Here is a 20,336-nt window from a genome sequence, read left to right on the forward strand (position 1 = left end):
AAAAAAAAAAAAAACCTCTATACTTTGACAACAATTTTCTAGGCGTTGTTGAGAGTAAATTCCAGCTCCAATTTCATTTTTATCTTAAATCCCGACAAGTCAGTTCTGGCATAAATATTTTAGATCTGTGGAGTCATATAAATTTGCATAACCTACTTAGTACAACAAAGAGACTACTGATTAAATCAACCTGGGAGCCATGTAAAATGCTTTTTTTTTTTTTTTTTTTTTTTTTTTTTTAGCAACTGTAGAATTTCCTGACTGTGGCACTCAAGAATGAAGTTTGAAAACTTTGCATTAAAAAAAAGCTGCTTACAATTAGGTAATACGTATAAAATCTGATGTTAACAAATATATATGAAACCACTCTCTGCCTTCTCTCTCTTTTTTTAATAGCATTCTTCTTTTCTATTATATATCAGTGGATGACTTATGCTTTTAAAGAATCTGGCTCATCAGATATGTTCCAAGAAGTTTTTCAAATAAAGACAGTAAAGCATATAAAATAGAATGGTAGTTCTATGGTATTTAAAAGAGTCCTGGCCAATAAAGATTGTCTACTACCTTGTTTTTATCAGAGATCTCTTGAGAAAGAAATTGAGATCAATTCAAGCTATCCAGAGACAGCAAAAAGAATGGACGAATAACACTTAGAGCCCCATGTCTCTTCTCTAATATTAACTGACAGTAAGGATTTTGATCCGATTATAATATGTAGGGAGTGAAAGAGGGGAGGAAATAAAGAGGTAAGAACTATAATATCTCAATGCCCAAAAGCATGAGTACATAAATATTTACTAATATGTAACTGACTACATGAGGTCTTTAAAAATAATTGTAATGATAATTAGTAAATACCTTATCCTAAAATCTTGAAGTCAAAAATAGCTTATAGTACAGGGAAGAAAAAAATTCTGAAATGCCAACAATGTAAGACCAAAGAACAAATAAATTTGTTAATATAACTACTTTTATATACTCTGATCCTAAAATATACCAAGTTTCCAATAAAACCAGTTTTCTTACTTTTCCTGGTTGAAAAAATAAAAACACATTGTGTTATAAATATCAAATCAATCCGTAAACACTGAATAAATACAACGTTTTATTTTGGGGAAAAGTTTCTGGGAAGTAAGATTTAAAATGAAATAACTTTTAACCCAAACATTAAATTTAAAAATAGCAGTATAAGACTAAATACTAAATAACTCTTGAACAACCAAAATAATATGCTATTTTGAAATGTTTCCATTTTCAAAAGAGTTCATATAATATTTATACTATTTAGGAGAAGATATCTCTTACTTGTAGGCCTATCATTTTATTAAAAAAAATACAGAAATCACTAAGGAGGCTGGTTCACAACAACTTAATTCCATACTTAGTGTTTATTCAGGAAAATAAGTGATGATTTGGCCAGCAGTGTGAGTGTATGATTGATAGCAACAATTTCAGAACTGAACAATTTTGAACAGGATTTTTACTACTCCTCCATGTTTCTGCACTATATGTACATAGCATATGATGTCTATATATATAAGAGAGAGACATAGATATTAATATTTTGGTAAACTTCATATCAAACACACAGCTTTAGTACACAGATTAGAAACCGACTCAATAGCTCATCTTGATTAATATTTAGAAAGGCCTGAACTTGGATTTTTGAAGTTTTCTATGTCAATTTTGACTGTCAAAGTGTTTCATACATACATAATACAGAAAGTGAAGTAGTTTATTTTACCAGCTTCTGGCCTTAATTTCAGAGACTTTAAAAACCTGTGTAAAATATTAGATAAAACTTAAGAAGTTATCTAAAAAGAATTATTAATTTTCTACAAATTACATTATAAAAATTACTTCAAACTGAATCATATTCTATGTTTGTAAGACTGCATACTTCTATCTACCTAAAATTTGAGGAAATGAGCTAATTTAACACACAGAAAGAATAATCAGATTAATTAAAGGGGAGTGATGATTATAATAAAGTATATCTAATAACATTCATACTAATGATAGTAAATGAAATAGCATGGAATCCACATAGCAGTACCCTAATAAAGCATGAATCCACACTTCTAAATATCTCTGAAGTCAGCTGAAAATTGGAAGTAACAGTCTTTGACATATGTATAGCCAAAAGTTTCTTAGATACAAGTACTTTTAGATTTCAGTATTTCCATGGTTTCTGTTATATTCTTTCAGATATTATAGGTTTTGTCCTCTTCTTTATGGTAGGCTGAAATGCTTTAGTTCTGCCTCTGTATTTGAATATCTACTTCATATATAATAACAAATACTATACATAATTTAATAAATTGCCAAGAAAAAAATGGCCAAATTTGTATTCCACACACCTAATATTTTCTACATCAGAGAGTGGATAACTCATCAAAAGATATTTTCCTTTTACTGTTATTAAAACAGTAATAAGTAACCATTCTTCTCATGGAATTTTAATCATCTAAATTGAAATACAAGTGTCCCATAATGCATAATATCCCATGCTAATATGGTTTGCCCTTACTTAATGCCAAAGCTATTTGAAGATGATTTTACTTATAATAAACAGAACATAGGGGAGCATTTATACATAAGATACTATTCTAGAACAGTGTCTGAGGTCAGCCTTGGCATAATTTGACTTGTGGCTGTAACTGTATCTTACTTTAAGTACTGTGATTTCCTCATAAACATGGCCAAATCATTTTGTGGTAAAAACAAAAGTACATATAACATACATGACATATTATAGCACCAGACAGATTTTCTACTATAAACACTATTTAGGAAAAATGAGGTACATATGTTTTTCAAATATAATCTTCCCAAGGATCTAAGTCTGTGAGAAGGGCATATGTTTTTAAAGTAATAAAACTTTACAAATTTTGTAATGTAAAGAACAGAGTAATCAACCCAGTAATCATTCTATCCATTATTTTTTCCACAGTTTTCTTGAACTCCTCTTTTGAATGCAATAACATCTGTTGGATAATTTTATAATTCTCTAGGGAGCAAAAAACCAGAAGTTATCTATAAATTTCCATGGATAATTTGAGTTCATGATGGAGCAGGAAACTGGAAATCACCTATACATTTCCAAGATAAAGTTAATATCTATATAAAACCAGCCATATTGCTAAATGAAGCTGGTAGCTATGTAAGTGATATATCACAGGGGCTTTGGGAAAATGCTCTATTTTTTCAACAATCCCTAAAATTCCACCATTGTAGCTTATTTATTTTGTCTTAAACTACACTTAAAATATAATTACTAATGGGTAAGGTAACAGTTGAAGCATTAGAAATAATTTATATAATACCATAAATAACTTTATTATTCTTTTACTGATGTCATACTTTGATAGGAGGAGGATGGAAAAAAATAAAGACGAAGAATGGAGAAGACAAGAGTAAAGAAGATAAATTTCACCTACTGTCAATTTTGAGACAGCCCACATCTGCATATTTAAATTAGATATTTGAACATGATAATTAGAGAGCTATTCTATTGGGGTGTGTGAATGAGGGCTTAAACAAAAAGAAGTTACATAACATTTTGCAGTATAAGAAGTGTAATCAAATGAGATGGCATGCAAAATATTTATCAGAGTGCATAAGAATTAAAAATGCAGGTGGTGATGGTGGCAGTTTCTGTGGTTAGAAATGCTAGAAGATTAGCTTTAAAGCTGAATATAAATGTAAGAAAACAAAATGGTTGGCTTATTTTTAATTTCTTGATAGTGTGGTAAACTTATCTTAATAAACTGAAATTTTTAAAGTAAAACTTTAAAATAATTTTATCACATTTTGGCCAACTGTCATGAAAACATGAATCATGCAATTGTAAGCAGTGTGAGTCACAGAGAGCAGAAATACTGAGGGAGTAAGGAAAAGGATCCTGGATTTATATGCAGAGGAGCTGAGATCAATTCTTGATTTTACCACCATTACCCATGGAATTCAGAGCAAATCTCTAAACATCACTGAGCCTCATTCTCCTCAACTATGTAACAGTGATATTAATACCTATTCTAATCTACCTTCAAGAAATACTGCAAAGCACAAGAATAAAATGCTTTAAAAGGACATGAATATTCTGGTAAGGTTTGTAATCTTTTACAGTTATCATCAAGGTTTTATTTACATACACCAACATTTTAGAAAAGCTGTTATGAAAAACCCAATTTCCTTCCTTATAGATTAGAAAACAAAGGGGTGCCTGGGTGGCTCAGTCGTTAAGCGTCTGCCTTCAGCTCAGGTCCTGATCCCAGGATTCTGGGATTGAGTCCCACATCGGGCTCCCTGCTCGGCGGGAAGCCTGCTTCTCCCTCTCCCACTCCCCCTGCTTATGTTCCCTCTCTTGCTGTGTCTCTCTCTGTCAAATAAATAAATAAAATCTTAAAAAAAAGAAAAAAAGAAAACACAGTGCAGCACAAAAAGTGCTACCCTAATAAAGACCTGTGGGTAGCAGTAAACACAACACAAGGGACAAGGAGGTGGCTAGGTAGCTTTACTAACTCAGCCAGGATAACAGGGGGGGATGCTTCCCTGAACCACAGTTTTCTCATTTGTTAAATGATGGGGGCATGGGTTGATGTCAAAATTTCTACCCATCTCTGAAATTATTATATTATCTGGCAAAATTCACTTTCCTTGATTTTCTTAAATCTGAAAATATAAGAAGCTGTAGTGAACTAATTTTTGAGCTAATATCTGAAGCAGGCATTTTTAAAACCAGTAAAACATGAGGGTGAATAGTGCTATCATTAGTGTTTTAAATGTTCATGTATTTTCTCTGACATTTTAGTTCCTTGTCATAGAGATAAAGGTCCTTTACACTGGTCTGTTAAATGGGTTAGGAGCATTAAATTTCATTATTTTTTAATCTAAGATTTCCTTCACAATCTCAGGTATTATTTGATAGACTGTTAAGGTAGCAAAAATTAAATTCTGTTGAATGAGATAAATTGTAGGCAACAAGAACAAACTACATTTATATTTGTATAGGTGAGAAATATGCACATAATCAGATTATATTTCTCAGAACTGAACCTCAAAAGACAAAAGTTGAATTACCTGTCTTCCCTTAAGACCCCTCTTTCCCCGGATCCCAGGAACACCCTAGAATATATAAAAGTCAAAAATAAATATTTGTTGAAAAAAATGAATGAGTTAGATATTACAGATCTTTTTTTTTCTCAAACATCAATTAATGAAGTATGACGAAGAGAAAAATGAATTGTTCTTTAAGCTGGTATGACATTCAGGAAAGCTTCAATATATTAATTTAACTGAAGTGTCTCCTTTTCTTCTTCATAACAGCATCTTGATTTTATTCTGGAATGTATCCTATCTGTACTTTAAAATGGGATCCTGACATTCCCCATAGTTATCTGTCCAGAGGTAGGCATACAACCAAAGCTGGCACAACCAGATAAACAGGAAGGTCTTACTTTTCCAAAACCTAAGGGACAATCACCTCATCTCTGTCTCCCTATCTCTCTGGCTGGACATAAACGAAAGCACAGTTAGCTCTTGCACTGGCAATTCGGCAACTGTATGGGAAACCTGCCTTAGTGTAAAGCCAACATTAGGCAAGGCAAAGCAGAAAGATGATATCACCGTGCTCAAGATCATATTGTGCCTAGCTCCCACCTAACCTATAGATTTCTGGTCATATAGGAAGCAGTAGGGCATAATACGTAAACATGCAAGCACTGGAGCCGAACATGTGTTCAAATCCTAGCTCTGCTCTTATTACCTGTATATAGTCTTAGATAAGTCTTTCTCTCTGTATGCCTCAAATTTTTTCATCTACAGTGAGAATAATAATAATAGTACCTATCTTACTGGGTTTTGTGAGCATTAAAGGAGTTAATTCATATAAAGTATTTGCATAATGCCTTGCATATATATAACCATTCAGTAAACTGTTTGCTATTATCATTACCATCTTTATTAAAAATTTCCTCATTTTTAAGCCAGTTTGAGTTGGGGTTTTCTGTTACTGACAGTCCAAAATATCCTCACTGATATAATCATGTTGAGACTTAGAATCACTTAGAAGCCTTAGAGACTAAGATATCTGCCAGAACTATGTAGCTTGGGATTTATAGTACATACAGATAAGTTAGAAGATATCATTAATTGAAGTAATCCATCCACTTTCAGTTCAACAGTGTTTGATAAATACTTATCTAATGTCTTATCAAAAGAGTATGGGTGAGCAATAGGACTCATTTCATTAAGACTTTATATATTTTTACATAATATAGCCAACCATTTTTTCAAAAAATAAGGTAATTATTTTTTATAACTTCAGTAGCTCTACAAAATCTCTGCAGGAAACCCAAGGATAATACAGACAAAATTATATAAGCACTTTGTCATATAGATATATATACACAGATGTACATTACTGACTCCCAGGAAGGAATTTTTCTATTTGTTTTCAGGAATGATTAGCATTATATACTCTTTTTGTCTGCTCTTCTCTACTCTTCTTCTTTACTCTCTTCTCTACACATACACAGTTTATAACATTATAACAACACCCAGTTAGCTATATTATTCATAGTTTTTTTATTATTCATAGTTTTAATGAAAAATTTGAAGTAGCCAAATAATATTAGGACATGTTATCCATGATAGTCATAATATCACAAAATTGTCTTATATTTATGATTTGAGACAGGTGTTAATATTTTCACACAGACTGGTCAAAACTAGTGAGCATGATTACAGGCAGTGTGCCTAATGTTGGTCAGTGATGGGATCCTTAAATTCAAGTTGATATCATTTTGCAAGAATATATAATTTTGCTTTATTTATTACATTACTAACTAGAAATAAGGTCAGGGAAGTATCATATCATGAGCAGCAGAGTAACAACAATGTAAACTGTATATACTCCTTTGGTCAATGAGAAGCAGTTCAATTCTTTGCATGAATAGACTGGAAACATGATCTATAAATCTGCTGTATCACATGGCAATTAAGTAGCTTAGTTGTGGGATCACACTGAAGATATTTCTGCAAGTGAAAGAAATGACTTGTATATTCACCAAGGGAAAATCTTCACCTCATCTCAACAAAGAAGACTGGACATTTTGATTATCACTGCAGCACATTTAAACTCTGAATATTTCTCCTCTGTCAGGAAATTCACAAGTGATTACAGGAAAATGTGATATAATTCACTCAAACTATATATTTGAAAAATTCATCCAGCAAAGAATAATCAGGTTTACTTTCACTTGCAAAAACCAGTTTCTAGAAATGAAAACTCTGGCTTGAATAGCACACCTATAATAATAGTATTGAATGCTAAATTCTGAATATGATTCTCTATTTTCAAACCTAATATTGTTCAGTTCTATTTTTTCAATGAATACTGACAGTAAAATGAAAGAATACAAATAGAAACCAATGAACTGCATACAACACTGACAACTAGACATGATGGAGTTGGAATGCCAGAACTCTGTACCTATCTTGATTAACTGTTTTAAGACAACAACCATTTGCAAAGATTCTATCTTTATTCACAAGTACCTTCCTTTATTCACAGTAGGTATCTGTCTCATACCTACATTTATGAACAGCTATCTTCCATTATTAAACAAAAAATATATCTTCTGAGGCTTAATTATTTACTGTGTTATACTATAAAATATAAGACCTGTCAAGAGCTTATGCTTAAAGATTAATGAATTATAAAATACAATTTTCATAATTAGACAGTTTAATATTTCAACTTGTGTTTTTTAAAAATTGAATTTAAAATAGCTAACCATATATATTTGTATCACCTTACTTCCTTAAAACAAAATTCAGTAAAATTCCAGAGAGTCTAATTATATTTCTGGTAGGTGATTTTTCTTAAAGCCGGCTTGCTTCACTCCATAAGATTACCTGCCTGATATGTGAGCTTATAAACTCTGTTGTACTATTATAAGCATATCACTTTAGAAATAATATTTGAAGGAAATGGACTTACTCTTTCTCCTTCAGGTCCCAGTTGTCCCACTTCTCCAGGAGAGCCAATAAAACCCTTAGAGTAAGCAAATAATCTTTATATTATTTCATGTGAATACTTACCCTGCAAGTAATTCCAAATAGAGATCATAAATTTGTTCATAATAATATGAAACTCTAAGGCATAACAGAATAAATAACTTCGTGCCCTTGCTTTATCACCTCCTTCCAGAAGTTACAGATCAATCTTTTCATTAAAAAAAAAAAAAAAGTAGGGAACATAACTTAAGACACAGTGACCAATGAAAATCAAGACCAAATCCTTTTCTTTGTTGAATTTTATAGTGGGAAGAAAATATATAATTAACTAAAATGTAAGGCAAAATGGAAGTACCAAAAATACTTAGTACAGAGGAAGAAGAGATTCATTCCAATGTGGCAGAAGGTAAAGGCAATAAAAAAACACTTCAAAAGAGACTGGCACTTGAGATAGGCATACAGAGTAGATAAAATCCTGACAAACAGAGGATGGAGAAAGGAAACTCCAAGCAGAAGAATTATAGGAAGTGGAAACAAAGAACTTCAGGAAGTGTCTGTAAATAGTAACGGATAACATTATACCTGTAAGATGCTTTGGAGAAGAGCAAAGATCCATTGTATCCTAAAGAAGATTCCAACTGGTCTGACAATAAGGGGTACATATAAATAACAATGCAATGTACTTTATCCTAACATACTTTAGTTATATCTCTGTGGCAAATAAAAATCTCTTCATCAATTTAAAAGATAAAGTGTATGATAGTTTGGAGACTAGATTAAGGAGACCTTTAAATTTCAAGCTAAGAATTTTAGACTTTATATTTTAGACAACTGGAAGCTACTGCCTTTACGGGATTGTAGTAGTGCCCTGAGGTTAGGTTGTATTTCTAAAACATTAATCTATTGACAGGATATAGAATACATATGAGATAAGAAACAATGAATATAGGAAAACCTGTTAGAAGGCTCTTTCAATGGTCCAAATTTGAAGTAATATGAGCCTGGATCATTGATTCAAAAAACATTACTTAAGTGCCCACCATGTGGAATACCATAAAAAAAATAAAATAAAATAAAAAATCTTGCCATTTGCAACGATGTGGATGGAACTAAAGGGTATTATGCTAAGCAAAATAAGTCAATCAGAGAAAGACAATTATCATATGATCTCACTCATATATGGAATTTAAGAAATAAAACGGGATCATAGCGGAAGGCAGAGAAAAATAAAACAAAATGAAATCAGAGAGGGAGACAAACCACAAGAGACTCTTAATCATAGGAAACAAACTGAGGGTTGCTGGAGGGGAGGTGGGTGGGGGAATAGGGTAACTGGGTGATGGACATTAAGGAGGGCACGTGATGTAATGGGCACGGGGCATTATATAAGACTGATGAATCACTGAACTCTACCTCCAAAACTAATAATACACTAAATGTTAATTAATTGAATTTAAATTTAAAAAATAAAGAAAATCCATTCACATGTGTAAAAGAAAAACTGTGAGCAAATCCAGAGAAAGTTACCAAAACAGCCTTGGTCCAGGATATCCCAATTCAAACTGCCAATGCAACACTGCCAAGAAGGTTCAACTGACTTACACATCATCACGATAAATGGGTTTTTTTGTTTGTTTTGTTTTTTAAGTAGGCTCCACACCCACTGTGGAGCCCAACACAGGGCTTGAACTCATGACTTTGAAATGAAGACCTGAGCTCAGATTGAGTCAGATGCTTAGCCAACTCAGCACCCCAGGTGCCCCAATAAATGTTTATTTTTTAAATAAATACATATGTATAAACATTAGGTCAAATAGTTTTGCATATTGAGAAAAAAAGTGCCCATCATATGCCAGGAACTGTAATTAAAAGATGAATATGAAAGTCAGTGCCCTCAATAAGTTCATAGTTTTTTAGAAAAGAAGGTCATACAAATAAATAATTATAATTTCATATGATATTTATAATATGATTATGTGATATATGATGTGATAAATACAAAATACAACAGAAATTTGGAGGCAGAATGACCAACATCACCCAGAGGTATTATTTAGGAAAGCTTCACAGAGGAGGCAACATTTGAGCAAAGCTAACAATGTACTATCATTCATTCAATCAATAGGAATGACATGACATGGCATTTACACAGAATTGCAAATAGTTCTCTATGCATGATAGGCAAGCGGTGAGGTTGGAAAGGGTAGCAGTGGCCACATCAAGAAAAGTCTTGTATGTAATGATGGAAAGTTTGGAATTTATACTGTGAGCCATTAAAAAAATATTTAGGCATAGCTTTGATACAATCAAATTTTTAGTCTATAAAATTCACTAGGTTTATAGTGGATCAACAAGTCTTTGTAACTGTCTCTAAAGACTGAGGCAAAAGATGACTCTAAGGTTTGTAGTTGGACTGATAAGCAAATGATAACCACTGGTAGAAATATAGAAAACGAATAGGAATGCTATTTGGTAGAAAGAGGGTGTTTTCTTACTCATTTTGAGTCTATGGTGTTGATGAGGCATTCAAATGTAATTCTCTTACCAGGGAATTGGAGATATGAGACTCACAGAAAGAGCTCATAAAGAGATAAGGTTTGTAGGACAGGTATGTTGGAAGCCTTACAGGTAACTAGAGCTCTGAGGAGAAAACAGAAAGAAAAATTATCACCAAACCAGAGAGAGGCTGAAATGGAGGTAGGAAAAGCAGAATCATTTTACAGATACAGAGAAAAGCCCAAGTATAAGAGAATTTGAAGGAGAGGTACAGGAGGCCATTTTGACTCAATTCTATAAAGGTTACTTTAATCAGAGAATGCATGACTTCAGAGTGGATGCTTCCATAACAATATACATTAAGAAAGAATTCAGATTTTTTTAAAAGTAAATGTCATTTGTAGAAGCAGAATGGCATTATTCACAATAGCCAAAAGGTAGAAGCACCCCAAATGTTTAACACATGAATGGATAAACAAAATATGGTATATACATACAATGGAATATTATTCAGCCTTAAAAGGGAAGGAAATTCTGACACACGTTACAACATGGACAAACCCTGAAGACAATCAGGCTAAGAGAAATAAGCCAGTCACAAAAGGATAGATATTGTATGATCCCACATCCATGATCCCACTTTATGGGTACCTACAGTAGTCAGATTTATAGAGACAGAAAGTAGAATGGTTGCCTGAAGTTGGGAGGAAGCGAGAATGAGGAGTTACTATTTATTTATTTATTTTATTTATTTTTTTTTTTAAAGATTTTATTTATTTATTTGTGTGAGAGAGAATGAGAGACAGAGAGCATGAGAGGGAGGAGGGTCAGAGGGAGAAGCAGACTCCCCGCCGAGCAGGGAGCCCGATGCGGGACTCGATCCCGGGACTCCAGGATCATGACCTGAGCCGAAGGCAGTCGCCTAACCAACTGAGCCACCCAGGCGCCCAGGAGTTACTATTTAAAGGGTATGGAGTTTCAGTCTGGGTAAGTTCTGAAGGTAGATGGTGGTGACAGCTGCACAACAATGTGAATGCACTTCATGCCTCCTGATATGGACTGAATTCATATGTTGAAGTGTAGTCCCCAGTGTGGTGGTATTCTGAGGTGGGCCCTTTGGGAAGTCATTAGGTCATGAGGGTGAGCCCTCATGAATGCGATCAGAGGTGACTGCTATCTCAGCCACGTGAAGATACAGTGAGAAGGCAACTGTCTACAGCCCATGAAGTAGGCCGTCACCAGGTACTTGATCTGCTGGTGCCTTGATCTTGAATTTCTTAGATTCCAGAACTGCGAGATACAAATGTTTGTCATTTAAACCACCCAGTCCGTAGTATTTCTATCATAGCAGCCCAAACTAAGACCACTAAACTATACTCTTAAAAATGGATAAAATGGAAATGTTTATGTTATGTAGACGTTACAATTTTTTAAAGTAAATATCTCAGGAATCATTTCTGTTTTGCCTGGAATAACAACCTTGGGAGGGACTTAATCTTTGAGAGTGAAAGCTAGTTGGGTGTTGCCATAGTAAGAGCAGCATTTTTCTTTGACAAGGAAAAACACTTTTAAAATTCCCTATGTTCTACAGTTTGTATGAACAAGCAAAAATTTTTTAAAAAGAGAAAATTTTTTTAAAAAGAGAAAATTAAACAAAGTTCCATTAGTTTCCTTCTACTTAACTTTAGTAAGTAAAGCATATATAATTTGTTTGCTTAAAAGCCAAGCGTGTGGAGGATGTGAAAAGTTTCTTGTAAAATGAAGCATCCAAAAACATTCCTGATATCAAAACATTTAGGATTATGATGACATGCTATATATATTTTCAGAATCACCAGCTACAGATAGCTGGAAAATTAAAGAATCAAATCAATTAAATCAATCAGAAAATAAATTATATTTGCTATTTTTTATTTATTTATTTATTTATTTAAAGATTTTTTTATTTATTTATTTGACAGAGAGAGACACAGCGAGAGAGGGAACACAAGAAGGGGAAGTGGGAGAGGGAGAAGCAGGCTTCCCGCTGAGCAGGGAGCCCGAAGCGGGGCTTGATCCCAGGACCCTGGGATCATGACCTGAGTGGAAGGCAGACGCTTAACAACTGAGCCACCCAGGTGCCCCATATTTGTTATTTTTTAAAATGCTTTTATAAAGCTGGCTGTTGAAACCTAAAGCTGTAACTTAAAAAGGGTTACAACACAGACAACAGTTTCCATACAAGTGAAGAAAAAAGCAACAAAAGGATGTATAATATAGTGGTATAAAGAAGAACTTAGAAAGGTTTTGGGAATCACTGAAGCAAGATGAGAAAATACAGTAAGAGAAAACTACATGGTACCAAATAACATGTCTTGGAGTTTTGAGTTCATGCACAGAAAAGACTCCCGAATTCCAATAAAATGATAAAGTCTGCATAGAAAATGCATTCTATATGCTAGACACTATGGTTTAAGAATGTTAAGCTCAGACAGTTCTTGACCACTATTCTCTACTTCCCAGATCCAAGTCAATATGTGCTTTTGGTATAGTTTCTAATAAAAAAATACATGACCTTTCTCCATTATATTTTCACTTAATATAAGGGTAGAGACAGTATAGGATAGAGGAAAGAGTACATAGCTAAATATGAGAAGACTTTGGTTCTTTGGCCAGCTAGGACTTTGCCAACTTGTGCAAATTCCTTAGCTTGCTATTTTCTCATCTGTAAAATTACTTCACAGGATTGATAGCAAAATAAAAGAAGAAAAAAACGTATGAAAGTATTATTTAGAAATTTTAAATTTAAAGCATCATTATAGCACATACTGTTTAAATACTTTATGCTTTATTTGAAAAAGGTATTTTATTTTTTATTTAGTTATATTTTTTAAGAGAGAGAGAGAGAGGGATGGGGCAGAGGGAGAGGAAGAGAGAGAATCTTAAGCAGGCTCCATACCCAGCATGGAGCTTGACATGGGGCTCCATCTCACCACCCTGAGATCATGACCTGAGCCGAAATCAAGAGTCGGATTCTTAAGTGACTGAGCCACCCAGGTGCCCCTCAAAAAGGTATTTTAGATAATATAAGGCATAGACGTAGATTCTGGAAAATAACTTGCTTTTAAAAGTAAATTTTAAAAACAAAAATTCCAGTTTACTTTTTCTAATTTTTCCTAGACTAGATTTGATTTTAATTTGTAGCACACTACATAAGATATCACAGTAATTTTTTTCACTTCCTTAATGATTAAAAGTGACTAAACTCTTTAGTGGTTTGAAGTGCAATGGTATACTCTTGATATAATAAGCTTATTTCCTTCTTTGCAGATATTTTTTTTACTGCAGATAGTTTTTATATCATATTATCTCAGCCTTGAAATGAATATGAAATTTTTTTGCCTCTTCGTATTTTTTATCATGATTTCTTAGGTCTGTATATGTTCATATATAAATTATACTACAAATGTTGATAGAGTCCATTCTAACATACCAGACATTATGCTAGGAGCCAGAAAATAATAGAAAAGAATGAGGTAAAACCTACTACTATAAGGCTGCTTTCTGTGGCCATTAACAGTGAAAGCATCTATTAAACAAATGTACTTCTTTTCAGGCTAAACTGGCATTACATTCAAAGTTCCTACGGAAGTATGAAACTGATACCTATTTTATATACTTCATTCGATTTTTATGCAAGCATGCTTACAAAATGATGAAAATGTTTACTTACTCGTACACCTTTAGGACCTGGATTACCTTCTGGTCCAGCTAAACCCTAGTGTGAACAAAAGACATCATTATCGTACTACAGTATTTTGAAAGCATTGTTGATAAATAAAATAAAATGGTCATATAAAGAGGTATCATTTTCACAAGTATAAAATTCAGAACTAGATATACTTAATGAAGACTATATATGTTCAAGGAGTTTTAGAATTTCAGAACCAAAAGAGTTACTATATATAATCTATACAAAAATATATTTTAGATACCTAAACAAGGTAAATTAACACACATTATAAGATACAGAAAAAATAAATTTTAATTAAATTATTTCTCATTGGAAAACTGTGTTCTTTTAAAACACTTCTAATTAACTTATCTAAAATACATTCCCATAATTTAAAACCAATACATTTTTAACTTCAGATCAATGTCCATATGCTTGAGTATTTATATATGTTTCGGACCACAAATCATCACTTGGTGGTAAGACTCTAATATACAATACTCTCCATGTATTTTTAAAGGCCTAAAATTGGAATTTTGTTAACTATAGATTACTTTTTGGCATTTTCATTTCCCTCATTCTTGGGAATAAAAAAGATATTATAACTATAGCTTTCTAGTATGCTAAATGAATAATTAATTTCAAGAGTAAGTCTTCAATTCATGAAAACCTTGGGAAGAAAATTTGTTCTATTATTAGTCTGTATGAAATAAAGTTGTAAGTGAGAGGAAAATAAATATAAAATGTTTAGAATGCATTTTCAAAACTGTATAAAAAGACTTGAATTCATTTCAGATAAAATTATTCGGTAGTGGTATGCATGGCACTGCCAAACTGTGTCTCAAGTTTTTATAACTCTATTAAAAAATAACGCTTGTGGGGCGCCTGGGTGGCTCAGTTGGTTAAGCGACTGCCTTCGGCTCAGGTCATGATCCTGGAGTCCCTGGATCGAGTCCCGCATCGGGCTCCCTGCTCGGCGAGGAGCCTGCTTCTCCCTCTAACCCTCCCCCCTCTCATGTGCTCGCTCTCTCATTCTCGCTCTCTCAAATAAATAAATAAATCTTTAAAAAAAATAAATAACGCTTGTTATACAGTCTTAACTTTTACCATTACTTCATTATAGTGAGTGGCAGTATTGTAAAATCAGTGGCAGGATTGTTTTAAAATCTAATTAGACCCTTGGGCATTTTATTTTATTTTATTTTATTTTTTTAAAGATTTTATTTATTTATTTGTCAGAGAGACAGAACACAAGCAGGGGGAGAGGCAGGCAGAGGGAGAAGCAGGCTCCCTGCCGAGCAAGGAGTCCGATGTGGGACTCGATCCCAGGATCCTGGGATCATGACCTGAGCCGAAGGCAGCCGCTTAACCGACTGAGCCACCCAGGCGCCCTGACCCTTGGGCATTTTAATTTTGAAGTTTCCACTGTATCACCTCACACATGTTTAAAAACCCTACTCCTATTTTAAACAAAACTTTCTACAGTAACATTTTTAAAGATTTTTACAGTTTTAATTTTGAAATTATTTTGCCATGAGTAATTCATTATTTAATAGAAATAAACCAATTATTATTTGAACACTAACTCTGAAAATCAGAACATACAATGCATTAATGAAAAGGAACATAAAAGGAGAAATGTAAATATAGTTACCTCACCTGCCTGCCAGGGTAACCACGTGAACCAATATTACCAGTGAATCCTAGAATTCCCTGAAATAAAAAATAAAATAAATAAAACAATACAACAAAATCAAAAGAAGCCCAAGGAAACAAATTTGGCACAATTATAATACCCAAGTTTATAAAGAAATTTTCCCCCATAAAAGTACTAAGGGTCCTGCACATTGTTTATCTGACTGAAATCACCTATTTGAAATAAAAATGAGCCAAAATTATTAAATAAAAAAATAAAACTGTCAGATTAGGGGCCTTAAATGAGACACAGACTATTCATAATGATAAATCTAGGATGGAAAATCCAGCACTACATAAAGAAGACACTTATTCTAGAAAAGGAGTTGATACATTTCCTAATAACCAGTATCTTTTTACATTGAATTCCTTCTTATCTCAATCATCTCACAACTCTCCTTAAATGTCTAAGCATGAGGCCCAGAAGACTAAAAGGGGCAGTGAACCTCAGAACAAACCTCTTCTGCCTTCCTAAAGTAAACTCATTCTTACAGCAAGTCTGACTAAGAAATGGATATTAAGTGGTAAGTACCTTTATCATGACATAGATCCATCTAAAAATTCAAACTAACTTTGGACGGTAAACTCATTTTAAATTGACAACTTTGTATTTTTAATTTTAAAACAAGGTTTGCTGAAGAAAGGAGACTCAAAGGCATAAGAAAGGAAACTTGCTACAGAACTCGGGGGGCGGGGGTCAAGTGAGAAGAAATACCTCCACTTTGTTTTTACTTTTCTTTCATTGATAAATTCATTCATTAGTTTATCCAGAGTTTAGGTGTATTAAATAATTCTTGAACCAAGGAAATGCCAGAAGACTATATGTTGAACTGCCTTTACTTAACCTCAGATGGTGACAGCAATGTTAAATTTCATAGATTATTTATTTATTACGTAAAATTCATTTCCTTCTTATTGTTTGTAAGAGATAAAAGACACTAGCCCTTTGCCCTTCTGCTCTGAAGCACACAGAAGAGTGTTACTTTCAGTTTAAGCACAAAAACACTATAAAATTCCTAAAAATTTGGAAAATCTATAGTAAGAACAGACAAAGGAAAAGGCAATTGGAGAATCACAGATGAACATTTTATTAGACATGAAGGCTCCTAATATATCTTTATGTCCACTTTTCTCAGAATCTCTCTCAATTTTGTTCTCTTCTCATTTCTCTCCCTCCTCCTCTCCCCTTCCTCCAACAATTACCATTTACTGAGCCCTTTTTATGTGCCACTCACTATGTCAAGCACATTACATCAGCTTTACATCTATGAGATAGATACTATTTTCTCTATTCTACATTTGAAGAAAGTAAGATACAGAGAAGTTATGAAACTTGCCCAAGATGCCACAGTGAGTAAGTAGCAGAGCCCGAATATGAACTCAGACAATCTGACAAAAGTTATCATGTCATGCACACACACATACATACATATATATATGTACTATATACGTATAGACATTCATCCATTATATGTATATATAATATATATATATTTCCAAATGCTTATTGACCAATTTATAGAGTTAAGACTGTATAACAAGTGTTATTTTTTAATAGAGTTATAAAAACTTGAGACACAGTTTGGCAGTGCTATGTATATATACATATATATATATGACAATGGACAATTTAACAGAATGTAAATAAAACAGTGGCTTTCTGAGAAGTACAGAATAAAATTCTTATCTACATATGGAGAGATTTATCCTATGAATTTCAGAAACCATATTTCTGTACTAAATATCACCTTATTAAAAACATGTTCAATATATAATATCATATTCCCATAACATTCATTTAGCACCTATCATATGCCAGGCACTATTTTAAGTATTTTATATGTATTATCTTATTTAATCTGCCTAAACCCTATAAGGTAGGTGCCATTATCCCTATTTTATAGATTACAAAATGAAACATATAGTGTCTGTCACCAGTGGAAAGTCACTCAGCTAGTACATGGGAAGCGAGGATTTGAATAAGCATGTCTAATTCCAGAGACCACCATCTAAGGCTGCTTCCCTAGCGTAGTTCTAAAGTGTACATAACTTCCAATAGTACTCTAGGGAAAGCCCTCTAATTATGAGATTCACTCCAGTCTATTTACAATTGCTTCCTTTATGCTTCATCCAATTCTAAAATACACAGGCCTATATCCAGACATTCACAAAACCTTATATTTGGGTATGCCATTAGAAAGGAGTGAAGCAAATTAAAAGGGCTGTTTTTATTCTGTAGGTCACTGTCTGGCTAAGACCAACCACCATCCCTTTCATTCCTCTCCTAGCCAAATTAGATTAATTAAGCTCTATTAAAAAGCAATCTGTTTTAAGACATAGAGGAAATCTGATTTTGAATGGATTTTCATAAAAGGTGTTAAGGCAACATGTAGAGATCTAACACATTCCAGCTGCAAAGAGAAATACACAAAAGAATTCTTGGGGATGGCTAAATTCTGCTATCCTGGAATGGCAGTAGACAAAGTAAACAAGTAAGCCTTCAGCAGTCTTATATGGCATAAACATGTATAAGCAAACCACACCCTAAAATCACTATGACAACCACAGAAGCTCAAATGAAACTCAAAGCAAACACTACAACTTAAAATTCACTATGCACTTAAAAATGGTTAAAAACAAAAAAGTTGGCCCACTTAAATCTATAGGTCGAATGGAGCAATTTAGACACAAAGATCTATCTCTAGACCCTGGAGAAATCAGGAATAGGAAACTTGCCCCAATCCTACTTCTAACACCAAGAATTAAAAGCACACATTCTGAGAAAATCAAGACTTCACTGGGAATCCCAGCACTGCTACCAAGTAGAATTAGTAAAGTAGAATAATAATATCTAGGGGCGCCTGGGTGGCTCAGTCGGCTAAGCGGCTGCCTTCGGCTCAGGTCATGATCCCAGGGTCCTGGGATCAAGCCCCGCATCGGGCTCCCTGCTCAGCGGGAAGCCTGCTTCTCCCTCTCCCTCTGCCTGCCACTCTGCCTACTTGTGCTATCTCTCTATCTCTCTGTCAAATAAATAAATAAAATCTTAAAAAAAAAAAGAATAATAATATCTAGGTCACAGGATTATTGTGTGGAGAAAACAGAACAATGTGTAGAAATATATTTAAAAGTGGGAGAAACTGCAACAATCCTTAGCATTGCCATGCATTAAATTAGTTAACATATGGAAATACTCAATAAATAATTATACTACTAGAAGTTATAGTTGATAGTAGGAATAGTTTAGCAATTAATAAGAATTCAGTAAATGACAGCTCTTATAACTGGCACTTGCACAGATGATAAAATTATTTTCCAAATGCTTATTGACCAATTTACAGATATTTACAAAATTTTTCAGAAGTAAATGTCTCCTAGCAAATTAGTTACGCTCCTCTTAATATCCAGTGTGTTCACAGTTAAAATGCAAAATGATTTTAGATGTATTTCACAGTTACCACCAATTTTGCCTTTTTTCTGGAAATAAACAGAATGGAAAGCCATAACTGCTCCAAAATACATTTTCCAACCTTTAAAACTGATTTTAGACTCTTCTAAAATGCACACCACTCTCAGAACAATAACAAGTATACTAAGAACTAGGTTATAGAGCAGTTGTGAGAACACTTGTAAGTATTAACATGGTCAATTTTTCATTTACTTGTGAAATATTAGGTTTTCTTTATTAGAACCCAGACATTTGTGTCAAAGCAGTTTTCTAGAGTTTTTTTTTTTAAGGTTTTATTTATTTATCTGACAGAGAGAGAGGGACACAGCGAGAGAGGGAACACAAGCAGGGGCAGCGGGAGAGGGAGAAGCAGGCTTCCCACGGAACAGGGAGCCCAATGCGGGGATCGATCCCAGGACCCCGAGATCATGACCCGAGCAGAAGGTAGACACTTAACGACTGAGCCACCCAGGTGCCCCTAGAGATTTTTTTTTTCTCCCCAGGGACTAATCCTTCCTGTCCTTCTGACTTTTTTCCCATAAATGCTTTTTAGCACTTGTTTGATCTTCAAGAAACTGAGATTGCACTTGTTACGGATACATATATCGCTTTACTTGCTATTTCTAGTAATTAGTAATCTTGAAAAACTGTGCCTCAGGACTGAACAGTGTATACTGTCCCACTTAACATGAATGAAAGAGAAAATGAGCTTTATTTCATTTATATCTTTCCCTCAGGGACATTCTATCACATTTCTTTCTGGAGCTCTCTTTAGGGCTTCCTGAGGCTCTTTGCTGAATCTCCAATAATGGTGTCCATCACCCTAGTTAGTTTCTTATCTCTTATCCTTTTCACTGCTTTATTTATACTGACCTAATATATACTGTATTGAAAACAAGAGATATGGCTTTATTTTTTTTCCCTATGACATATGATACATTATTTTCTGGTGGGAGAGAGAAAGAA

At 33.6% G+C, this 20,336-nt stretch overlaps 1 protein-coding gene across 1 annotated transcript in view; it reads right to left on the reverse strand.

The window, feature by feature from the left end:
• Positions 1–20,336, reverse strand: part of COL24A1 (collagen type XXIV alpha 1 chain) — a 358,042-nt gene that overhangs the window by 251,343 nt on the left and 86,363 nt on the right. The window contains exons 9-12 of the mRNA XM_081817091.1: positions 15,890–15,943; positions 14,231–14,275; positions 8,006–8,059; positions 5,083–5,127 (exon numbers count right to left, since the gene is read on the reverse strand). Of these exons, the coding sequence (XP_081673217.1) occupies positions 5,083–5,127; positions 8,006–8,059; positions 14,231–14,275; positions 15,890–15,943 (198 nt within the window). The remainder of the gene's footprint in view (positions 1–5,082; positions 5,128–8,005; positions 8,060–14,230; positions 14,276–15,889; positions 15,944–20,336) is intronic.

This window comes from Leptonychotes weddellii, chromosome 4, assembly GCF_054177405.1.
Source record: "Leptonychotes weddellii isolate Sample4059 chromosome 4, ASM5417740v2, whole genome shotgun sequence".
NCBI classification, from domain to species: domain Eukaryota; kingdom Metazoa; phylum Chordata; class Mammalia; order Carnivora; family Phocidae; genus Leptonychotes; species Leptonychotes weddellii.